The 21,803-nt window shown below is 45.5% G+C and overlaps 1 protein-coding gene across 1 annotated transcript in view; it reads right to left on the bottom strand.

Moving 5' to 3' along the window:
• The window catches only part of znf407 (zinc finger protein 407), a 168,170-nt gene that overhangs the window by 26,146 nt on the left and 120,221 nt on the right, over positions 1 to 21,803 (bottom strand). The window contains exon 8 of the mRNA XM_036539569.1: positions 20,392 to 20,570. Within this exon, the coding sequence (XP_036395462.1) occupies positions 20,392 to 20,570 (179 nt within the window). The remainder of the gene's footprint in view (positions 1 to 20,391; positions 20,571 to 21,803) is intronic.

Below are 21,803 nucleotides of genomic sequence, written 5' to 3'. Positions count from 1 at the left end.
GGAAGAAAGCCTCCTCCTCCCAGTCTGGGCGCTGACCATCAATTACCTGCTCTCAATCTCCCAGGGAAGAGCACCTCCGGAAAAAGTTCTGAGACGACAACATCGCTTATCCTTCGCATCTTATTCCCGTCCCATTATTTTGATAGCGCGGCGTATTAAAAAGAGAAAGGGGGGAAAAAAAAACGCAGAGGGAAAAAAAAAAGCTGGAGAGGTCTGAAGAGGTTTCAAATTCCGAGAAGCCTGTCACATTAGGAAAACATGTCTCTTTAAACTAAATGTGAAATATCGGTAATTGAAGTGATAAATCCACTGTTTTTTTTCTCCCCCCCTCTCGTCGTGAGAGCACTTTTGATGAGCGGTAAATTGGAAATTATTCTGTGTTGTAACGCCATGCTGTGATGCCTTTCCATTATGCGCCGTCAGTCATAGGAGACAGACAAATTACTCAGCTGTCAATCTGGCCGTCGAATAAAAGGATTCTGGGATTCTGAGACTGATCAATATGAGGGGGAAAGATCAACTGTAATACTCCTTTTGTGATTGTCTGAATAAATCAAGCAGTGGCAGAATTTCCCTATTATCAACACTCCCTCTGCTTTTTATTAAAGTCAGAAGACCGAGGCGCGGCGGGAGAGGGAACATATGAGCATAATTCCTGATAATGTACAACCGCAACAGAACGTAATCACGCAAATGCAAAAAAAAAGGGGGCTGGTAATTGCTTTGTGTGGTGAGAGTTTAAGTTCTTGTAGTAGATTCCCGTTCTTGTTTTTTATCACCCATAGGTTGTGGTGAGTGGGGTAGCTGCAGAGGAATGAAAACACCTCTATTGCTCAATGCTAAATTAATTGCACCAATTATTCACCAAGAGAGTTGTCTAATGTGGGCCTTCGGAGAGCCGGACCCAGCCGATTGCTCTAATTTTTAATTGGCTGTCCGGTTAAATAATTGATTGGAACAAACTTGAAATGGATGGGAAGGTCTAAGTGTCTTTTATCATGTACTCTTGGTCTCCATGGCTACCAAGCACAAACTTACTCCTCTTTTCAATAAATAGAAAAAATATACTCACGCCAACTAAGGTAAGTAGTGAAGGAGCCCCTCATACCTTTCTCCCCTCTCATCTCCCTATTTCACACATACACACGCACACACACACCCAGACGTACACACACACACGCACACACACACACATGCACATACACACACACGCAGAAAAGAAAAGAAATAACATCAGCTTAAAACTATGGAAGAGCAAAAACAGGCTGGCAATTAGACACTGTGGGTGAGGAGAGAGGTGAAGACTACACCAATAAGAACCAGTGAATTCTGATGCTCCAGAGTAATCCCAGGATAGCCTTGCAGGTGTAGGCCTTGTTTCTTTAGCACAGTGCGCTGGTGATGATGGCACAGTGAGGGTGACAACATCAGCTCAGGTGTGAACGCGGGCGACGACTTCGCGATCCTTCAAAGGCTCTCATTCTATGATGTTCAGCACCTCTTCTCTCTCCGAGCCCCAGGAGCTCTCTCCCAGCACTGACACGGACACGGCAGGAGGCCCAAGCCCAAACTCCGCTTACAAGGCGACTGAAACCACAGAATGGCACGTTTTTGCAGCACCCCAGATGTCAGCCAGGACCTGAGCAGCCACAGCATCATGGGCCGCTTGCAGCCTGCTGTAGAGTATATATCCACACACACACACACACACACATACATATACATGAGCGCACCCCCCCCCCCACACACACACACGTACACTCCCCCCCACACACACACACACATGCACACACACGCACCCCCTTCCACACACACATGCCAGTGTGTGAACACACACATACATGAGCACGCACACATACATGCACACACACACACACAACAACCACACAAATATGAGCCTTTACATATTTTCACAGTGAACACATGATCACAGTGCTCTGTGCATATTATTTCAATGCCTAATAACGGGTGGAATGAAAGAGAGTTGAACACAAACTTGTTTTTTGCCTGCCACTAAGAGAACATCATCAAGATGAGCATGTGAATCCACACTTCTACTGCACTGCCTGCTTTGTGTGAAAAAGATGGCATTTTACATACTTGTTTATAATTTTTTTTAGACCTCACAGCGCTGACATTTCTTGTAGAGGTAAAACAAATGAGTGAATTTCTTTCTTTTCAGAGATACAGTATGCGCACAGACACACACACATACACACACACACACACACACACACACACACACACACACACACACACACCGCACAGGAATCAGGGGCCATTCGCTTCCCTATGCATTGCAAGACAACATTTAAAATTCATGACCGCTACACAGTGAATGTTTTCTTTGCTACAGGCTAGTAAAGAAACAATTAGCGTAGCCCTCTCAGTGCTGTCTACCAAAATCAATAGTCCCTGATAGTATTATAAGCCTATTGACCGAATGATGTGGTTCACCCTGACCTGCACCTGCGAGAGACACCCTTACTGGGGATTAGGGCCCCTGCTCTAAGCAAATCAGACAGATAGCTGTGCATATTTAACCAGCCTTCAGGAGTCACCCCAGTCAGCCGGCTCTCGCTCGCCAAGCACGCCGCACTCAGCACGCCTCTCGAGGAAATTGCGAGGTTACGGCTGGGTATTTATTTTGTGGTTTCAAACCGATCTGCAAATTGACTGCCTTTCGCTCTGTTTTCTCCCCCCCCCCCAACTCCCCCACCCCCCTCCCCAGCCCATTTTCGCTTCATGCAAAGTTGCGGACGGTAAACAGATGGATGAGCTCTCGCAAGGAGTAGCGCTATATTATTATTGTCAGGGGGCCGAAACACCACAGGCACCTTGCTGTTCTCAAGAGGCCAACCTATGGAGCGGTAGAATACAGCTGTTGTTCAGATGTTTTTTTCTTTTACTTTGCCACTCAAAAATGGCTAGCGGGTTTCTCAAAATTGTGCAGTTTGGCAGATTCGTAGCGTGATGAGCTATATCAGACGAGCCCAATGCATACTTGCTGGTCACATGATTCCACTAAGTTACTCAATATGGCGGACAAATTTTAACATTACAAACTGATTTCCAATGAATCGACTCTAAGGCATGGAGCCCTGAAACTTTGCATAAGTATTCCCAATACCGCAATGCACATTTGTCAAATTTACATTAGCCAGGTCAACCATATAGGATTTTTCAGTGTAGAAAATTAGCATATTAGCGAAAAATGCCATTTCCTTGTAAATCAAGATATTATTCCATTCTTTATTAAAGTTGTAAATCTGAAGTCATTGTCATTAAAAGTTATTAAAAGTTTTACAATTTTTACAAAAGTTCACAGCTTAGTGTGGCAGGGTGACTGAGGCGGAGACCTGCTGCGTGGCGTGAGACTGAGAAGCTAGGCTTTATTTGCGTAGCGGGCGCTCTCACTCTGAGCGACGGCCGTAGCTTAGCCTACATCACACAGTTGGACACCAACTGAGGAATCTTAGGTTAAGGGTCAACCGGTAGCAGGGCTCCACCAGGGATCTGAACCTCTGCCTCGAGACCACTCCCCCATGGAGGCTGCTGCTTACTGGGGGGGAGTTCAGGTAGAGGGACCGCAGAGAGGACTGGGTCAGAGACTGCAGACAGGTTGGGACAGGGGGACGACACAACACCAAACAAGCCTGCTTTAGTGTGTCTCTCATTCTCTGCCTGTGAAGGGCGAGGGTAGGTGCATTTGTCTGCCAGGCAGCAGTCTGCAGGTGTCACTCCCACAGACCCCTGTGGGTGGACCACACCTGGTCCGTGTGGCTCCTGGATCCATGACCCCCTCTCTCCTGTACACTTTAGACCCACAGAAGCGGCAGTGTTCACAGCTAACAGGAGCACCATCACCTCAAAAAGAGTGTGTGAGGTTTTTAGATCCTCTCTTTAAGCTTACTTTGATCAAACAATGATAAAGGGCATTTCTGGCTATGCTCTGAAAAAACGATTGCTGATCTGACTTATTATTGTACACGTACTGTACATCTGTTTGAAATTTGAAATAATATGTCATTTTTTGGCAAAAAAAGTTCATTCAGGTATTAGAAAATGAACCCCGGGGAAAATATTTAATTGGACTGACCAAGCACACAGCTAGCAAATGGGCCTTACAAAGCAGATTTATAACGATTCAAGACATCCAAAAATACATGCTCCCTGGGTTTTGTTTCCTCCCAGGAAAACCCTCAGTGCCCGCTGGCTATTGTCCGTGGATCGTGAAAATGTGGGTGCGGAGAGGATACCCGTTCATACTGTAGCAAATAATTGTTTCAGTGCAACCCTCTGAAACCCCCCAGTAGGCTATGCATCTAAACCCTATCCGCCTGCCACCGGGCGCACGCTGCCCCATTCATCACCAGCCACTTGACAAATACATTCTATAATAGAAGTTTATTTTTTATGGGAGGCAGAATCAAAGACTTTCCCATGCATACAAAAACGTGTCAAAATTATTTATGAGTCCTGCTGATACACACAGTATGTCATATCAGAGCCCCTGCTCTCCTTCTCTGGCGAGACCTGTCAATATCCCAGCTGCTATCAATAATGTGGAACAGCGTCCCGATAAGCTCCAGGGATTCTGAGGTCATCCCACGCCCACCAGTCCATCCTCTCTGGATGCTACCCGCCCCCCAACCCTCCCCATCCCCCCAATCCCTCCACCCCCCCAGTGCCGAGGTACTGCTGCTTTCTGAAAGCTACAAAGATATGCCTGAGCAATAAGCCAAGGCATTAACCCCAATGGCACGGTGGATAAGTTAACTGCACGAAAACTGGCATGTGGGCACAGCTTTCTCTTGATTGCTGCATTATGCTGAATAAGGATTTGTCAGTATGCGCTTACCTAGTGCATACACAGGAGTAGGTAAAATCAGCGGCATTAAACAGGACCTATTGCATTCTTGAGTATGCAATTATCCTATTTGCAATTATAGAATTGACCCTGTTTTTTATTTGTATTATCACGGAAAGATTGGGCACAGAAAAGAAAAAAGGGCATAACAACTGTAACATGTTAGGTCCTATTGTGCCTTAGGATGTGATATATGGATCTCTCCCGCCAGGCATTTACCTGCCGAAGGACACCAGGTCGAACCCGGAGAAAAACACATCAGCTTTGCTGCTGACAAGAATCTGCGGACGTGATGGTGATGCATGCTAAACTGCGCGTGAAAGCAGCGGGGCTGTCGAGACGCCCGTCAGCGAATCCTGGCCTCCTCCTAAGAGGGGAAACGTGAGAGATGGTCAGACAGTGTTTTCACAGAGCCGCTCCCAGCCAGGCCGGAGTGAGTGACACGTGATAGTCCAGCCTCTGCCGCTACAGCTTTCTGCTACAAACGAGCATGTCCTCAACAGTTTTGGCCTGGCTGAAGGAGCTGACGAAGGTCCATGTCTGTTTTGCGAGAGAGTGCCAGGCCTCTGTTTCTCTTTCTCTCCATCTGTCTATCTCTGTACCTCTCTCATTCTGTCTGCCTCTCACGATCCCTCTGTGTGCCTCTCTCTCTCTCTCTCTCTCTCACTCTCTCTCTGTCTCTCTCACTTCATCTGTCTTTCTCAAGCCACTCTTTCTTTATCAGCGAGGGTCCAGGGCAGTCTGCGGAACTGTGCTAGTTATGTGACATGCACCAATGATCCACACAGAAAATAAACCACATGGCAACACAGACGTTGTAAGAGAGGCAGCTTTTTCTTCAAGCTAGATTCAATCTGAGATGTGAGGGCTGCACAAATCACCAATTACAAATCAAGCAGTGTGGGCTAGCTCCCTCTTTAGGGCATTTCGTGGTTAACGGGTGGAACCCCTTTTTCCCAACCACACCCAACCCAATGAGGACAGCCCTGGTTATGGTTACCTCTCCCTTGCCAATGCTTAATGCAAGCCAGCCAAACAGACAGAGAACACAGAAGTAGCATCAAATGCTACAATCAAAGGTTCTCCTTTGTGAATGGGTTGTTTGTGTGGTTTTCACTAACCCCCCCCAGCCCCTCCCTCGAGCGAAACAAGGGAGACAATCATTCCAGCCCGTGTGCGTTTGGTTTTGCCCTTGCAGAGAATACAGTCGTTTACAAAATGATCCTGCCATTCAAAACTCACTACATAAAGCAGACGACCTCGCACCTGTCTGCCCTGGAAACACGGCGCGGGTCAGAAAACAAGCCAGGCCCGGACAGCGAGACAAAAAGAAGCCGGGAGAAATCCCTTCATTACGGCTGCCAAACCTGAGAGCTGTCAATCAGCCTGACTGGCAACCCCTTTCGCCGAGAGAAGCAGCTGTAAATTGGGTTCCCAGATGAGGCCAGTAAACCAGTCAGATGCTGACAAAAAAAAAAAAAAAAAAAATTAGCAGCTTCTTCCGTGGCCACCTTGAGTGCTGTCTGTCAAGATGAGTGGCAAGCTCAGTGATGGCTTGTGGCAGGAGAAAGAGAGGGAGAAGGGGAGAAAGAGAAAGAAGAGGAGCAACAGCAACTCTGAGAATGAGCGAGCCCTTGACCTGGATGGAGCTTTGCAGAGGAGGGCCAGACAAACGAGGAGCGGTGAAGGAGTGGGGTACACACTGTGTGTGCGTGCATGTGTGTGTGTGTGTGTGAGTGTGTGTGTGTGCGTGTGCGGTAGTTGTTGGGGGGGCGGCAGCTCATGGTGCTGTAGAGGACAGTGTGTAATTACCTACAGAGCTGTGATATTGAAATAGGCTGTAACTGATCTCTTCCTGCATTGTTGGCCTGACAGGGGATTCATGTAAGCTGATAATAAACTGATAATCCGAACGAATTCATGGGAGCAGAAATCAATTTGGAGGCGACTCCTCCGCGCTCCCCACGTGACGTCCCTTCTGTTCTCGCTGTCGCCACGCTGCTGGGAAACAGCTGGGCGCAGGCGACACCTTTGGCCCGCTGACGCCGACGCTGGTAACCCGCGGAGGAAGGTAAAATCCTTCCCCTGTTTCCCTGCACCCTTCTCTCCATCTCCCATTGCGTGTTGGTGAGCTGGGGGTTGGTTCTTATGTCCCTGTAATCATGGCCTAGTGGCCTTGTAGCCTTCACTTCCCTTAAAAGAATACAGGTCCCATTCTGGTCAAAATTACATCAATAGAACCCATTTTGGCCTTGGTATCATCCATACCTGCCATTAAATATGTATACATAATTGCAATGATGTAAATTTCATATAATGGGTCCTGTTTTGATATTTCTTCTGTATTCTTAGACTCAGAACCAAGTTAGTCCTGGCCTTGGAGTCGATCCCAGACCTCCACACAGGTTCCTTCCTTCTCTCACTAAAAAACTGTACAAGCATAGTGTGCTCTTAGCCACTAATATTTAATCACACACACACATACAGAAACAACATTCATTTAATATGGATTTCCATGGCTTCAGTGATTACCCACCACACTCGTGTGCTCTGAACACATGCTCATGTTCTCAGAGCAAATCTATTTATATTCAGAGGGCTTTTCTGATGCAAGTAAAAGGAAAAATAAAAAAGGAATAAAAAATGTGTATAAAGATGCTGGAGCGCACTGTCCGTGACAGCACATGACACATCGCCGAGGGGAGATACCGGCAACAATAACCGATTACCTTTAGCAAGCTGGGGCTTTGTAATAAAAATGGGGGATTATCAATCCCCAGGTTTGGTGCAGATAGCATTTCTTCCGCAACGACACGATCACAATCAGAAGAAGAGAAAACATCTGTATTCCCCAGCTGGTCCCCCCTGGAGGTGGGAACGTTTGGAAAAAAAGAAAAAAAGACCCGTGTTTGAATGTGGCTGCAGAGGTGCCTGACTGAAAAAGACATTCTCTAAGCCCCCACGCTCTCCTTCTGATGGGCAGATACATGTCAGCTAGTGTTATCCTGATATTCAGGCACTGGAGGAGAGAGGACACAGGCAAGTCCCTTACAAAGGCACACGTTAGCCGGAGCTGGGGGCTACAGCCATTACAGACAGATCCAGAAAGAGCACAGATAAAAGAGCCGCAGAAAAGCTCAGAGGCCTCTTTCAGCCTGTGGCCTGTGACAGCCATCCCTTCCCACAATTTTCAGATTCTCTACAGAGCCACACACACACATACACACACACACAGGCGCATGCATGCACACAAATACATCAATGCAGAGTAAAAGCACAAATTAAACAAAAAAATAATTATCATGTGCAGAACTGCATTAAACGGACAGACCACAACCTTCTGGTGCAGTCCTGCCTTATACAAAACAGCTGAAAAGAAAGTTCCCATCCTCTGTTCAAAAATAGGTTCACCACTGCCATTGTTGATCAGCACTGAGGGCACTGTACATTCACAGAGCAACGGCAGAACCCAGCACAACACTTCATTCATGAGGCTGTGGGAGAGTGCATGGATAACCACTCAAGGCCAAGACTGAAGCCTCTCCCTCTATGTGAAATTATACTAGTCACACCTCTGTGGATGGAACTCTACTGCAGGAGAGAGGGGCAACTGACTTTACGCTGCCTTTCCCTGAGAGAGAGAGAGAGAGAGAGAGACAGAGAGACAGAGAGAAGGAGGGAGAGTGGGAAAGAGAGAGCGGGAGAGAGAGAGGCATAAAAGGAAAACAGAAAAAGAGATGAAGAAAAGAGGATTGACATAAGGGAAGAGAGGGGGAGAGAGAGACAGAGAGAGAGGGAGAGGGGGCCAAGAAGGAAAGAAATGAGAAACAGAAAAAGGGAAAGGCTGGGGGAATGTGGGAGGAGAGAGAAAAGGAGAGACAGAGAGACTAACACAGGGGGAGAGAGAGAGACAGAGGGAGTGGAACAGAGGAGTTCACAGTGACAGCCTGCAGGACCCTGACAGGGATTACAGCCATTATGTTAAACAAGGTGAGGAGTGATCTGAAAGCTCATCTATCTTGTGTCTGTGGGTTCTGAGGATCCTCCCGACACGCCGTGCGCGCCCCCCCGTCACCCCCCCCCCACCCCCCCCACCCCCCCACGCACACACCTGCATTCTGAACACCCCCTCATCACCCCGCACACCTCCCGTTCCCTGCCCCCCCACTTCCCCTGGTACAGACACCCGCCCCTCACACAGAGTTATTAATGCGTGGAACAGGCTGCCGGGATTCGGAGGGGAGTCTGGGAATGTTTTGGGATCCCCTCAAGCCTCGCCTTGTCCCGGGCGACAAAAGCGATCAAAGCCATTCAGCGAGAGGTGTGCAGGAACGACTATAAACACCCCAATGACTTGGGGGGTCTGGGAGATTAACCGGGAGGGGAGGGGAGGGGCGGGGAGGAACAGGCCAGATCAATCCTGCCACACCGCACGCATTCATCATGCAGGTAACCCTCTGACTAGAATTATTTGTTTTTCATTTCTTTGTATTTCTTCTCCGTCAGAGATATGCAGCCGCGTTGGCCCGCCGCGTTGACGGACGGGCCGGGATTTAACGAGTCGGGGGTGGGAGGTGGGGGTGTTGGAGGCCTCCCTGTTGCCTTATGTTTTTTCCATTCTATTCGTGACCTTGCCTCGGCTTGTCTCTGAAAATAAACCCGGGTCAGGGTTGCACGTATTAGTCACGTTAATCTCGCAATTTCCACCTCACAATGACATGAGCTCCTCAAACATGCCCCCCATACGCAGGTGACCAAAGCTGCATTTAATAGAAAGCTCTTTCTGGGGGGGGGTTCTGCTTTACCTAATGAGCGGTTGTTTCACATTGTGTGGAACTATGCTGCAGGAGCCCCCTTTTTTTCCCCCCTGTTTTGCAGGTGTCAAAAGGGATTTCAGGCACTGCACTTGGATGTATGAATTTGCCACACCCTTTTTAGTGCTAATTTGCCCTTTTAGGTTTAATCTCTTTCGCGGTGGCTTTCTCCGGCGTTTAATTGGGCTACAGGGAGTCGGGATGCGGCAGACGCTGGCTCCGTCCCTCCTGGGCTTCCCCTCACAGGTTGCTCTCTGCCATAATTCTACTTCTGTCACTGAATCCAGACCAGCTGAAATGTTCGCGAGGCCTGGTGTGAGCATTAATACCTGGAGATTTCCCCTGGCCCCCCCATCCTCCCCCCGCTGCGCTACGCCCTGCGCTCACACTCGGCCCCCGTCACCGCTATGATGCCCTGTATGAAAAGTAACGGCATAAATTAGGATTACCATATTTCACCATGTATACTGACACGTTAATTCTTCACGCGGGCTGTGAATGTATGTCACAGTGTGTATGACGAATATGACAAAACGTGCCAATCAATTAAGGTTGCATGCATATGTCGGTATATGTACTTCTTCTACTATAAGTTCTGCATAAATGTATTCAGTGTATTTTCACAGTCATTTCTGTGGTATAATCAAGTCAAACAAATAAGGACAAAAGTCCATTTTGAACCACAATTTGGCTCCTTTGTGCACCTAACCTTCACACCTTTCAGTGAAGTGTATTTTTAATTTACTGTTCTGTACCTGTGAATAAGCAGTCGCTGGATCAAAATCTCTGCCTCACAAATTTAAAAAATGACAATAAAACAGGAAAAAGAGGTAAAATAAAAACACGAGGGCCAACTTAATTGGGACCCAGTATCTCAGAGGTAGTGCTTCGATTACTCGGCACCAGCACGTCATATTGGGTCAAATTACCTCAATGATGAACAGTCAAGGGATTCAATTAAGGAAAAAAATGAGCGTCTCTTATAACGGTAGACTGATCGTATTAGGTAACACGAGGGGCGACCCGGTAACAATGATAATTACATGTTAGTTGGAAGATTAGCTGCTGGTAATTGGGAAAGATGTAGCTGCGCAAGTCCTCTCAAGACGCCACCTCCACGACGCTGTCGGATCAAAGACGCCCAGCGCCGCAGACGCTAGGCTAAAGTGTCAGTCGATAGTATGGATCTCCGGTGTGGCGCACGTGAAGTTTATGGCCCTCGGTATCATCAAAGCGAGGAGGCCGTTTGCTCTGAAAAGGTGCGTCACCGTTAATGTGTCCTTCCTAATCTAAGTGGATGACTCCAGCTGGCTACTACCAGAGCTGACACAAAGTATACTGCAACAAAGAGCAGTACAAGGGAACATCAGAATTAAACACCCTCTCTGTGGAATCCAATATGGTTCAGTCCAAGCCCATACTGATTGGGCGCCATGACAAGCCACAGAAGGCGTGTCATCACTCGGAATGGGTCCCGGACACATCTCCCAACGATTCGCCGCGCGATGCTTATGTGCCTTGACTGCCCTATCAGATGCCTCCCGATTTGCATACTCCTTTGACCGTGAAAAATGCACATCGACCTTTCATCCGTTCCTCCTTCTTCTTCTTTTTGTCTACATCACAGGTCTCCCCGTAGCCCGGGCTGTGGTGTCAGAATGAAAATGAATCAGGTTTTGGAGCTCTCCGCTGACAGGGAGAGGCGTCGACCTGGTGAGGAAGATTGGGGGGCGTGAATAATGCATGAGGTCTCGAGGAGCGGCAGGAGTCAGCGCTCGGCAGCCCTCTCGCAGGGGCCCGGCGGCCTGTCAGATGACATCACCCGTGCTGGTGCGGACGGGGACGCCCGCCCATCACGTGCCACGTGGCTGGCCAACAGAGCAACGGGTGACTGAGTGTAGCAGGCTGTATGCAGAGTACTTCTGAACGGTACCAGTTACACATGCATGCATGCACGCACACCCATATGCATGCGTGTGTGCGCAAACACACGCGCACACTCCAGATGAGGCACGTTGCAGGAAGGTGACGACACAAATCCAGCCATCCTTTTGCTGCCAGCTGCATTGTTCTCTTGGCACGCCTTGCGCTTTTGGACCTGTTTTCTTTACTGGGGTGATGACAGGAAGCCAGAGTCGGTCAGGTATTCATGCGCACTGAACGTGAATGTACTCATCCTCATATTGAGAAACTGGAAACTGAACCCCGCTCAGATCGCTGTCACCCTGTCAATTACATGTCTCAATCGATTCGCTGTAGGTGACCCAACCAACCTCCTTTCAAGCCATCGAAATGGAAAAGGACAAAACAGAACAGAAATCAAAATAAAAAGGAACACAATAAAACGTTTCCTAAACGCTTGAAGCAAGTGTTGTGTGTTAATCTAGCACTCTATGGGCGACGACCAATCTCCTGAAGTTTTCATGCTTGTCGAAGCAAGTCATTATGCAGATGACGCGTAAGCTGTGAGACTGGCTCCAATTTATTGGCTAAGGTAGAAATACACTATCTGGATTGGAATGTCCTGCGTTTTAAGCTAAACGTTTGCTTGCTACGATTGAATTCCCTGAGGCACATTCCCTTTGAAATGCCTGATCTAGAATGTAATATCTAAACCGATTCTACGTGTGAAGAATGTCGATGGAAAAAAAAAAAAACAAATATGGAAACAAGAAAATATAACGCTGAAGGCTCTCCCTGGGGGAGGCTGGTTGTTACTTTAGTCATTTTTGGATTAAAAAAGAACTATAGGAAATGTTCACATGTTAGGTGCAAAAACAATAAGAGCTTCCAACTGTTCCATTTCCATGTGGAACAAATGGGGAAAATAAGAGTGGATCTGTTGAGTTGCTCACTCCTGGGAAGGCTCCAATTAACACCCCTCGAACTGTGATACTTAGGCCCTCAGCGTGCAGGTGTGCCTGTGTGTGCGTGTGGGCTTCAGTGTGTGTGTGTGTGTGTGTGTGCGCGCGCGCAAGTGCTCTTGTAGGCCTCTGTGTGTGTGTGTGTGTGTGTGTGTGTGTGTGTGGGCCTGTACTTGCTTGTACTTGTGTGTGATATTGCGTATATGAGGGTGTGCAAGTGTCAGTGTGTGTGCGCATTTCTGCATGTGTTCAGACTCAATGTGTACTTGCTTGTGTGTGTGTGCCTTATAATTGTGCTTGTGCAAATGTGTGTGTGTGTATGTGCGTTTGTGAGAGAGAGAGAGTTTGTTTGTGTGACTGTTTTTTATGACGAAATTTCCGACGAAACACCCCATGGCCCGAACACTATCTGAAAATGAACAAAGCCTGTTTTTCCTGGAGGTGGGCAGCAGTGAGGCTTCAGCCACTAACACAAAACAGCAAACTCAACATTCTCACAGGGCCGCAGCAGATTGCAGGATAACTTTTATTTTTCTGTGAAGAGAGTATTTTAACCCAAAGATCTCACCCCTTCTCAAGAGCCAGAGACAGAACTGCCATTGTGGAGGGGTGAATAACATCCAGGAGTTTCACACACCTATGCTGTGAACAAGCATTCCCTTCAAAGAGAGAGAGAGAGTGAGAGAGAAATGGAGAAAGAGAGCACCTGAAAGCTTGAACATCAGTTATTGTTAGACTTTAATGTTTTTTAATGAAGTGAGACACCAGAGTGGAGGCTTCAGCTTTGACTGGGTGTTTGAAGTACCTTGCGCTGCCATTCTCTTTGGAATCGGCTTTCCATCGCAGCTGAAAGGAACATTATTGTGTGTGCAGCACAATGGATGAGAGATATTTACTGTACCATGTAATGCAGGCATCGGCTCTTAAAGAAAATGGGAAATGGGGTATTTCCAATTGAGTACATTTGAATCTCTATGTAAATATCGCTTATGAAAAATTAATATATGTTATAGTGAAAAATCTGAAGTTTAAGCCTTGTGTTTTTAATGTATCTCAAAATGTACTAAATTATTTAAAAAGGCATCAGTTAATACCACTATAGCGTTTATGCATATCTGTTTGATTATTGTTGAATAAATTATATTATAGCAAATTTTTAACAAAATATGCATAAAATTGTATTTTGTATTAACTGACACACTTTATAATTGGATGCCATATATTTTGCCAGTTCAGGTGTATATCTGTATATCTGAGTTTTCATAGATATCATTTATTGACATTCATTATTCTTTTGTGAGGGATGAGACAACCTCACCATCCATTTTTAAGCAGCACAAATTGAATATCATTAATTTCCAGGCGTTGATTTCAGCAATGCATTTACAGACACGTTTTATTTAACACAACATTTCATTGGTCCCATTCTACACAAGGGATTGCAGTCGTGTCCTATGGAAGATGATTTTGTTTCATATTTTAATAAGATTCTATTAAGGTGTATTGGCATGCTAAACTGTCACACGCAGCATATTTTTAACAGAGACAGCTGTTGATTTCAACAGCACTAATTTAAACAATTATGTTAAACATTTTTTAATGTCAAGAAGCAATTCAAGTTCTTCAAAGTCATTTTAAATAAGCCAAAAAACGAGAAGTGATTTACCTTTGTTTTACAGACGAGTGTAGTTAGAGCACAATGCCAGAGGAAGCTCAGGTGTATGATAGATTACGCTAGGCCACATAGATTAGATGCGCCTGTCCCATTGGTACTTCACTTCATAAGCACAATGTAAACTTTCGGGTGAGACACCCAGTAAGGGTGTATACATGATTATAAGTAAAAACAGGATGACGTGCCCCGACCAGCATCAGTGAAGGCAGGGTGCTACGGTTTCAGACAAACCCACACGGCAAGCATCTCTCAGCCTCTCTTTGGAAACTTAATAGCCCTGACAAACTGCGCCAGGGACTGTTAAACTTTGCACACAGTGACGAGCAGTCTGAGAAAGCAAACACAGTGACTGGGACGTGACACGTTAAACACTCCTTGAAAACATACCGGGGGGGGGGGGGGGGGGGGGGGTTGTGCTGGGGGGGGGGTGATAAACACAACGAAAATATAAGCAGTTGCGGTCCCTGAGAGTGAGAAGGCTTTCCAGACTTGGCCCTCCTGGCTTATAATGGACTGCTTCTCTCCTGCCCATGCCACTCATAAAATCTCAGGAAGGACATGCCAGCATTGGGCTATGGTGGGTGGGGTCTCTGCACACGTCCTGAAATGTAGCGTGTAGGGGTGGGCTGGGCTGGGGCCATGCATTCAGGCCTTCAGAACATTGCAGCCATGGCAAGATGGATGACAGAGAACCCACCCACCCCAGGACCACCACCGGAGACGAAATAAACGACAGCGTGCAATTGACAGGGCGGACTGCCCATCCATGCTGGCCCAGGCCCATTCGGTTTCTCTGTGCAGGTGTGTTGTCTTGCCATTCAAGTATGTCGCCCCAGTGGTTATTGGGCTGTTGCATTGATTGGCCTCAGGATGAGAGGTGCAACACTGAAAACAACCAAAAAAAAGTGCTACCTTATTGCTTAGACACTGGGTTGCAGGTAGAAATAAAAAGACGTCGAACGAATCCCATTTGATATCCAAAGGGAACTGTTTCATTAGCTCTCATTTTCAGAGGTAAAGGTGAGGAAGACAGCTGTGAAACCTTGCCAGATGCACACTGCTTTGATTCAACAGCCTGTACAACTCCATTTACTCAGATCACTTGGCAATTTTGTGTATGAGGGGTTAATACTGACACCATTATGAGGTATTCAGTGACAAGAGGCTGAGCGTGTGGCCCCATAAACACAGGTGAGACACACCTACAACCGTGCAAAGTAACTACTTCATTTAACCCAAAAAGAGCTGCAGGCTGTTCACTGAACACTTAAAACTGTCAGTTTTATTATGGAAGTCAAGTATAATGATTTATCAGCTTTTCCCCTCAGGCAGAGCTGAATATGTTTAGTTTCTTAAATCTTTCACTTTTCTCAGCAGCGTTTGGATGGATAGCCCGCTCGCGCAATTTTCACATCGCACACACTCGGAGGGCCCGACCGAATTCGACAGCGAGAAGGAGGCAGAGAAAAAGAGAACGAACAAGAGCGTAAATGCAAAAGTAAGTCGGGTGATGTCTCTTTAAAACGGCACAGTATACACCACGATATGTTCACAGAAACACCTTTTGTCCGTGCTTCGTTCAGGACGATTAAATTGTAACCATCTTTTAAAAGTAACGCTTCTTCTGCCCTGAATCAATCCAATCGATCTCACGCGATTAGGGTAAATAATATTAGCGCCAAGCTGCATAAACAACGCCTCATGGTTGCCTCGCTGCCAGACAGAGCCCTTGGAACACATGATAATTATGCACCCGTTTGTTATGCCCCAAAGATCCCCAATTATTCCGGCCCTTGAAACTGGCAGATTTTATTTTCTAATAAACGTATGCTAATAATGCTAATTTAATGCCGCTCCTTGGCGTGTCTTCATCGTAATGGTGCTGGTGGTTCCTGCACAAACTTGCTACACCAGAAGACCACTGTTTGCTATGCGACATAGCATCAGCTGTTGTGGTGATACTCTGGCACCGACTGTGTGAAAATAAATAAATATGAAATACATAACATGTGGCATGGAATCTCCACAAAAGATCTGCAAAGCAATGGATTTTTTAACTTTTTGCCAGAGATTTTTTGAATAACTTCAAGTGCCAATTAGACAACTCGGTACATTAAACGACAAAGCCAATGCACTGTAATGTATTATTCTTTATTCTTCTTTCTTCCATGGATGACTCCAGGTGCCTTAAGGGTGCATAGTTTAAACATGCCGGTCATGCACAGGGTCTTGGGGTACTCTGCTGGTTGGGGGTGAAGCTCTGCAGATCTGGTGTGAGAACCCTAAATCCCACTCCTCCATGCTATGAATTACAAATTCATCACGGGATTACACCTTTCTCAGAGACTATCTCTTCGTTTCCACAAATGAATGCTGGCCAAACAATGTCTGTGACTGATGTCGGACCATCGATCTGACTTTGTCTTAGAAAAAAACCTCTTAAACTCCTCTGACCTTGCCAGTGGTCAGATATACAGGTATTATTGATTTCTGTCAAACTGTAAAAGAGAGGTTTATAGTTTTTTTTTCTTTTTTCCTGACCAATCAAACCAGAAATGCTGATTGACCCTCATCAGCTACATTTAGTATCACAATATTTAATGAGACAAAAAAAAACAGTCATGAAATGGTATGAGACGCCATGTAATGTCCTGACAAGTGTTTCTCCTTAATTTCTAAACTGATATGAATGAGGCATCGTTATGCTACTTTTGTTTAGCAGTAAATGAATGGGGTTGTTTGCCTCTTACAAGCTTTTTGACGATTACACTCCCTCTTTACAATGGGAGAGTTTAATGTACATTGTCTCATAAAATGCCCACGGCCATAAAAGCGATGGCACATTTATTAAGAAGTTCTCTAATAACAATGCACTCTTGTCAACGCTTATTGGAAAAGCACCAAATCCATCCCTGCTGGAAGGAGCCAAGTTTCAGGCATGCAGTGCCTTAAAGTTTCACTTTAAGTTTAGCTACAGTGTGTGCACCTGGATTACCACTGACAATCATCTCCCTTGGATTTCTGAATACCTTGACACATGTATATAAATCAACAGACAGACAGCGGTTGTGGTCAGTAGCATGGTGTAGCGGTAAAGCATTAGTTAAGGCTTGCAGACCAAGAGGTTTGATTCCCAGGTGGGAAAATACCTTCAGCATCCTTGAGCAAGGCACATAACCTGAGTTATGTATAAAGCCATGTAATTCACCCTGGATAGGAGCCCTGCAAAGGAACCTCCTGCAAATAAATAATGTAGTGTAATGCTGTTGTACACTTGAGCAATGTACTTTATCTCATTTGCTCTGGTCAAGATAGATGCTGCTTGTGTAAGATAAAAATCTAAAAGCGTTATAAGTCACCCTAGATGAGGTGGTCTGCTAAGCAAATAAATTATGTAATGCATTCTGCATTTACCCCCCAAACACCTTTAAATACAGCAAAACATGAGCATTCACAATGATAAAAGCGTAGCAGTGAAACTGCCCAAGGCATTTTTTCACTCACTGGTCTATGCCTCTCTACCAGGTACAGAAATCATAAAGGTCTCAGAGTGATGTTTTAACTATGAGCCTTCATAACTGTCCAAAGTTCCTGATAAGAATGACATCAAATATTTCATTATAAGATTACTAATCAATTACTTGAGATGATTCAAATACTTATTAATTGGAAAAAAGAAACGTTGACTTGTCATTCATCCCATCTCAGTGTCTTTCATAAAGGACAGCCTGAGAACCTTGCTTATAATTAGATATAATTTACTGAGATTATGAATTTTCCTATGCAAAAGTGTGAGTGAACACAGATCTCACTGCAGCCAGTCATCATTAACACATAAAGAGTTTCATATAGTGCTTGGAGGAAGAAGCAAGGTTCGATTATGCGAATAGTCCATCAAGGGAGCCATAGAATATTCAAAAACTGAATCGCTCAAATGCACATTTGTAGCACCTTGTCATATCTGCAGCAGCTAGTGCTACAGTTCCTGTGGCACTGAGGTTTTTCCCCGATCCATCTCTCCATGCAAATTGCGAAAAAGAAGACAACTGTCATTACCATTTCTTCATTACCCCCAGTGCACCATGGGAACATTTCCCATGCTCAGAATGAACAGCTCTCTTAATCATCGCTCTCTTCCGTCGCCGGGCGGGTTCCTGACTCCCCTCTTCCTCTGCGGTGCGAAGCCTTCGCCTTTCATCCTAGGAAGAGGTTTAATTCGGAGCGCAATGCGGAAATTAAAAAACACCGGCACCGGGGCGCCCGAACGTCTGACTGCCAATCAATCCCCCGCCCGGCGGAGAGCCCGCCGCTTAAGCACTGACAAGAGCGAGCCCCGTTTGATGTGGAGCTTTCAAAGGAAAACCGCGGAGAATGGCCATCAGAAATGATTTGCTTCTCGCCACCGGTCCGAGTGTTATCCTGACAGAGCGCAATCATATGCAGGTTAATTCAATATCTACCTTGTTCGTCTCTTTTTTTTTGTCTTGTTCTGTCTCTTCTGATTAAATGTTTGATCATTCCTGGCTGCAGAGGCACTTTAAAGCACAAATGTCCCTTTCTCTGAGGAAAGTGGCAGAGATCTGAAGGTCAGCACAATGCGGTGCAGTTGAGGAAGGGGTTGGGGGGGGGGGGGGGTGGTTGGGGGTGGGGGGTTGAGCAGGGTGTGGGGGGGTCATGACTGCACAACTTGGGTATTGAGCTGTTGTCTCTTTTAATCCATTGAAATTATCTCAGGAGTTTAGATCTTCTACCCTGCACTCCTGTAACCAGCTCCGGCTTTATGTCATGCGCTTGATACTTTCACACGGAGATAAACATAAATTAGGAAAGAGAGGGGAAAAAATCCAAAATTCAAAACGCATGAGATTATCATGTCTCAGCATGAGAGGCAAGGTCCCAATGGACAAGCTTCACGGTCAGGGCATGTGCAGTGGGGTGTTTGAAATGGTGAACTTGACATCCATTGGCGAGAACAGGGCTCTCATGTGCACTCGTGACCCATTTGCTGTATGAGAGTGACCTGGATTGACTTACATCACATTCTAATCACAGCAACTGTGATCGTAAATCTGATGTTGGTGTCTTTTACACTTGTTATTGCTGTCTCTGAGCGAACTGCTGTTTGCAGTAATTTATATATTTTGTGAGTATCATGAAATATATAAATTACTGCAACTGTCTAATATGAAGGTTTGCATATGTATTGCAGGATATATTTCAAAATATTCATAATTGCACAGTACATTCTGCAATATGTACACATAAAATTACATCCAGCATAAGGAAATGACCGAAGTGTAAATATCACCTAATATATGCAGTACATTTTATACATATATTATCATAATTATTTTCCAGACGCATGGGGGTTTGTAATGTATTACACTGTATATTACTCTTTCATAAGGGAGAGGGGATATTCTAAGAGCAGGACGTGATTTTTGTTGAGATTTTTTTGAGGCTACTACAGGATACAGGTGTGTCCTCTAAGAACTAGGAAGGACACATTTTTCAATTAAATTTAGGCCTTGTCTAGGAGGCAGAAAGAGGGATCATGAAAAACTGATCTACTCTGAGAGAATATTTTTCAACCTCACATCTTTACCCAAGATTCCCTCTGCAGGGGTTGGCAGCGGGGGGTGGGCATGGGGGGTGGGGGGGATGGGGGGATTACCCAGGAGCCACTTCTGCTATTCAGTTATAATGTCTTCCTTCACAATCAGTGTCATGGTTCTTACCCTAACCCCCACAAAAAACAGACACAAAAAAGTGACTTCAGGAGTGACAAGCTTGTTTAGAATCAAAGCCGCCCCAAAGTAGACCACTCCATTTAAGATGCAGGTGTCAAAATATCTGATTATTGTCTTTCTGAATATTTACAATGCATCCCAATTTCTACCACCAAAAAATAAATATATTCTGGATTGACCATAAAAGATGTTGAGAGGGCTTGAGGCTAATAAAAGATACACGGTGATCCATTCATACTGATTTCCATAAAGAAATGCAAGAAGCTCTTGGCTGTGGTCTGGATAGAATACTCACACAGCATGCATTATTTAACCTTTAACCTGGGCCTGCCCCCCTTCAATCAGCAGCTGCCTGTGGCGCAGCCAGACTTCAGGGGTCCGGAGAGAACGGGGGCCACTCCAAAGAGCTGTAGGGTACCTGCATGTAGGTATGCCAGATCTGGATTCTCAATCTCCGGGTGCAGCTCCTTCAGGTGGTTGCGGAAGTCCATTGGGGCGTTGGTTCCATACTCGCACTTGGGGCAGTTGTACATCTTCACCCCCTCATGTTTGCCAGTGTGGAGAATGTGCTTGCGGATGTTCTCAGCACAGTTGGACCTTGAGCGGGGAAAAGGAAAAAAAAAAAGACAGCAATATTTTTTCTTTAGATCAAGGCAAAAGCAAAGACAAAGAAAGGAGACAAAGTGTACAGTTGGAGTGTTTCGTGTTTACTCAGGAAGGTTTACTTCACAGGCAGTGCAATTGGTTTTAATTGCATTATTAAAAACTGTTAAAGAGTAGAGTTTACAACTGGGGGATTCTGGGAAAAAAAATGTCTCTGCGGAGATACTGAAAAGCGCGACTGTTATTAAGCTTTGTACTTGTTTAAAGGGCAGCAGCATGGCATTGTGGTTAGGGAATTGCTGTGGTACCCAGAGTGTTGTAGGTTTGAATTCTGGGTAGGATGCTGTCATTGTACCCATGCATGAGGCACAAGCCCTTAACCACTTCAGTAAACAGCCAGCTACATAAATTGATTTAAAGAAAATGCAAACCATGTAGGTTGGCTTGGATGAGAAGATCTTGCTAAGTGAATAAATTTCTACTTTGAATTAATAACAGTATATCGGTGTTCATATTATTTTCTCCTATTCTATTATTTTCTCTTATTCTATTAACATTTTATTCTTTGTTATGTTAACCTATTTTAGAGAATCTGAGCTAGATTTGCAATGGTGAATTCCCCACAGCAGGTCAGCCCCCTCAGCCATTAGGCCTCATGAGCCTAAACTCCAGCTGACAGAGCTGACAGGATATGATGTCACCACAGCGCTGTACAGGAACAGCCTTGATCAGTGGCAGACACCTCATTCCGCACGGCACGTCACCAGAGAACACAGAAACAGAACAGCATAATATCCTCCAGGCTGAGGTAAGCATGTCCGGTACACTAAAGCAGAGCTCCTAATTAAAACACTCAGAACTGATATCTCAATCACATCCCCACTCAACATCCTTCCCAAGCATGCGTGGAACAGACTGCCTCAAGACAAACGGATGTTCCATTCCAAATGTTAGCAATTAGGCACAGTAGCCATGGAAACCAGACTTTTCTGCTTTTGCGAACTGCTGAATTGAATGACTTGTTTTGTTTAATGTTTGTCCATCGGCATTAAACAGTTTTAAACATTTTTGTTTTGCTCATACAGAACATGTGCAAATATTATTTTCAACTTCCTCTGTTGATGCCTCTGCAGTAATTCAATGTTGTCATACATGTTTTTAAGCTTCAGGTAATATCTGTGGACTAAAACACAGTTCAGTGTCTGGTAGTAAGATCATCGTATGAAA

Source organism: Megalops cyprinoides, chromosome 10, assembly GCF_013368585.1.
Source record: "Megalops cyprinoides isolate fMegCyp1 chromosome 10, fMegCyp1.pri, whole genome shotgun sequence".
In the NCBI taxonomy this organism is placed as follows: Eukaryota; Metazoa; Chordata; class Actinopteri; order Elopiformes; family Megalopidae; genus Megalops; species Megalops cyprinoides.
This window is presented reverse-complemented; position numbering and strand designations above follow the sequence as displayed.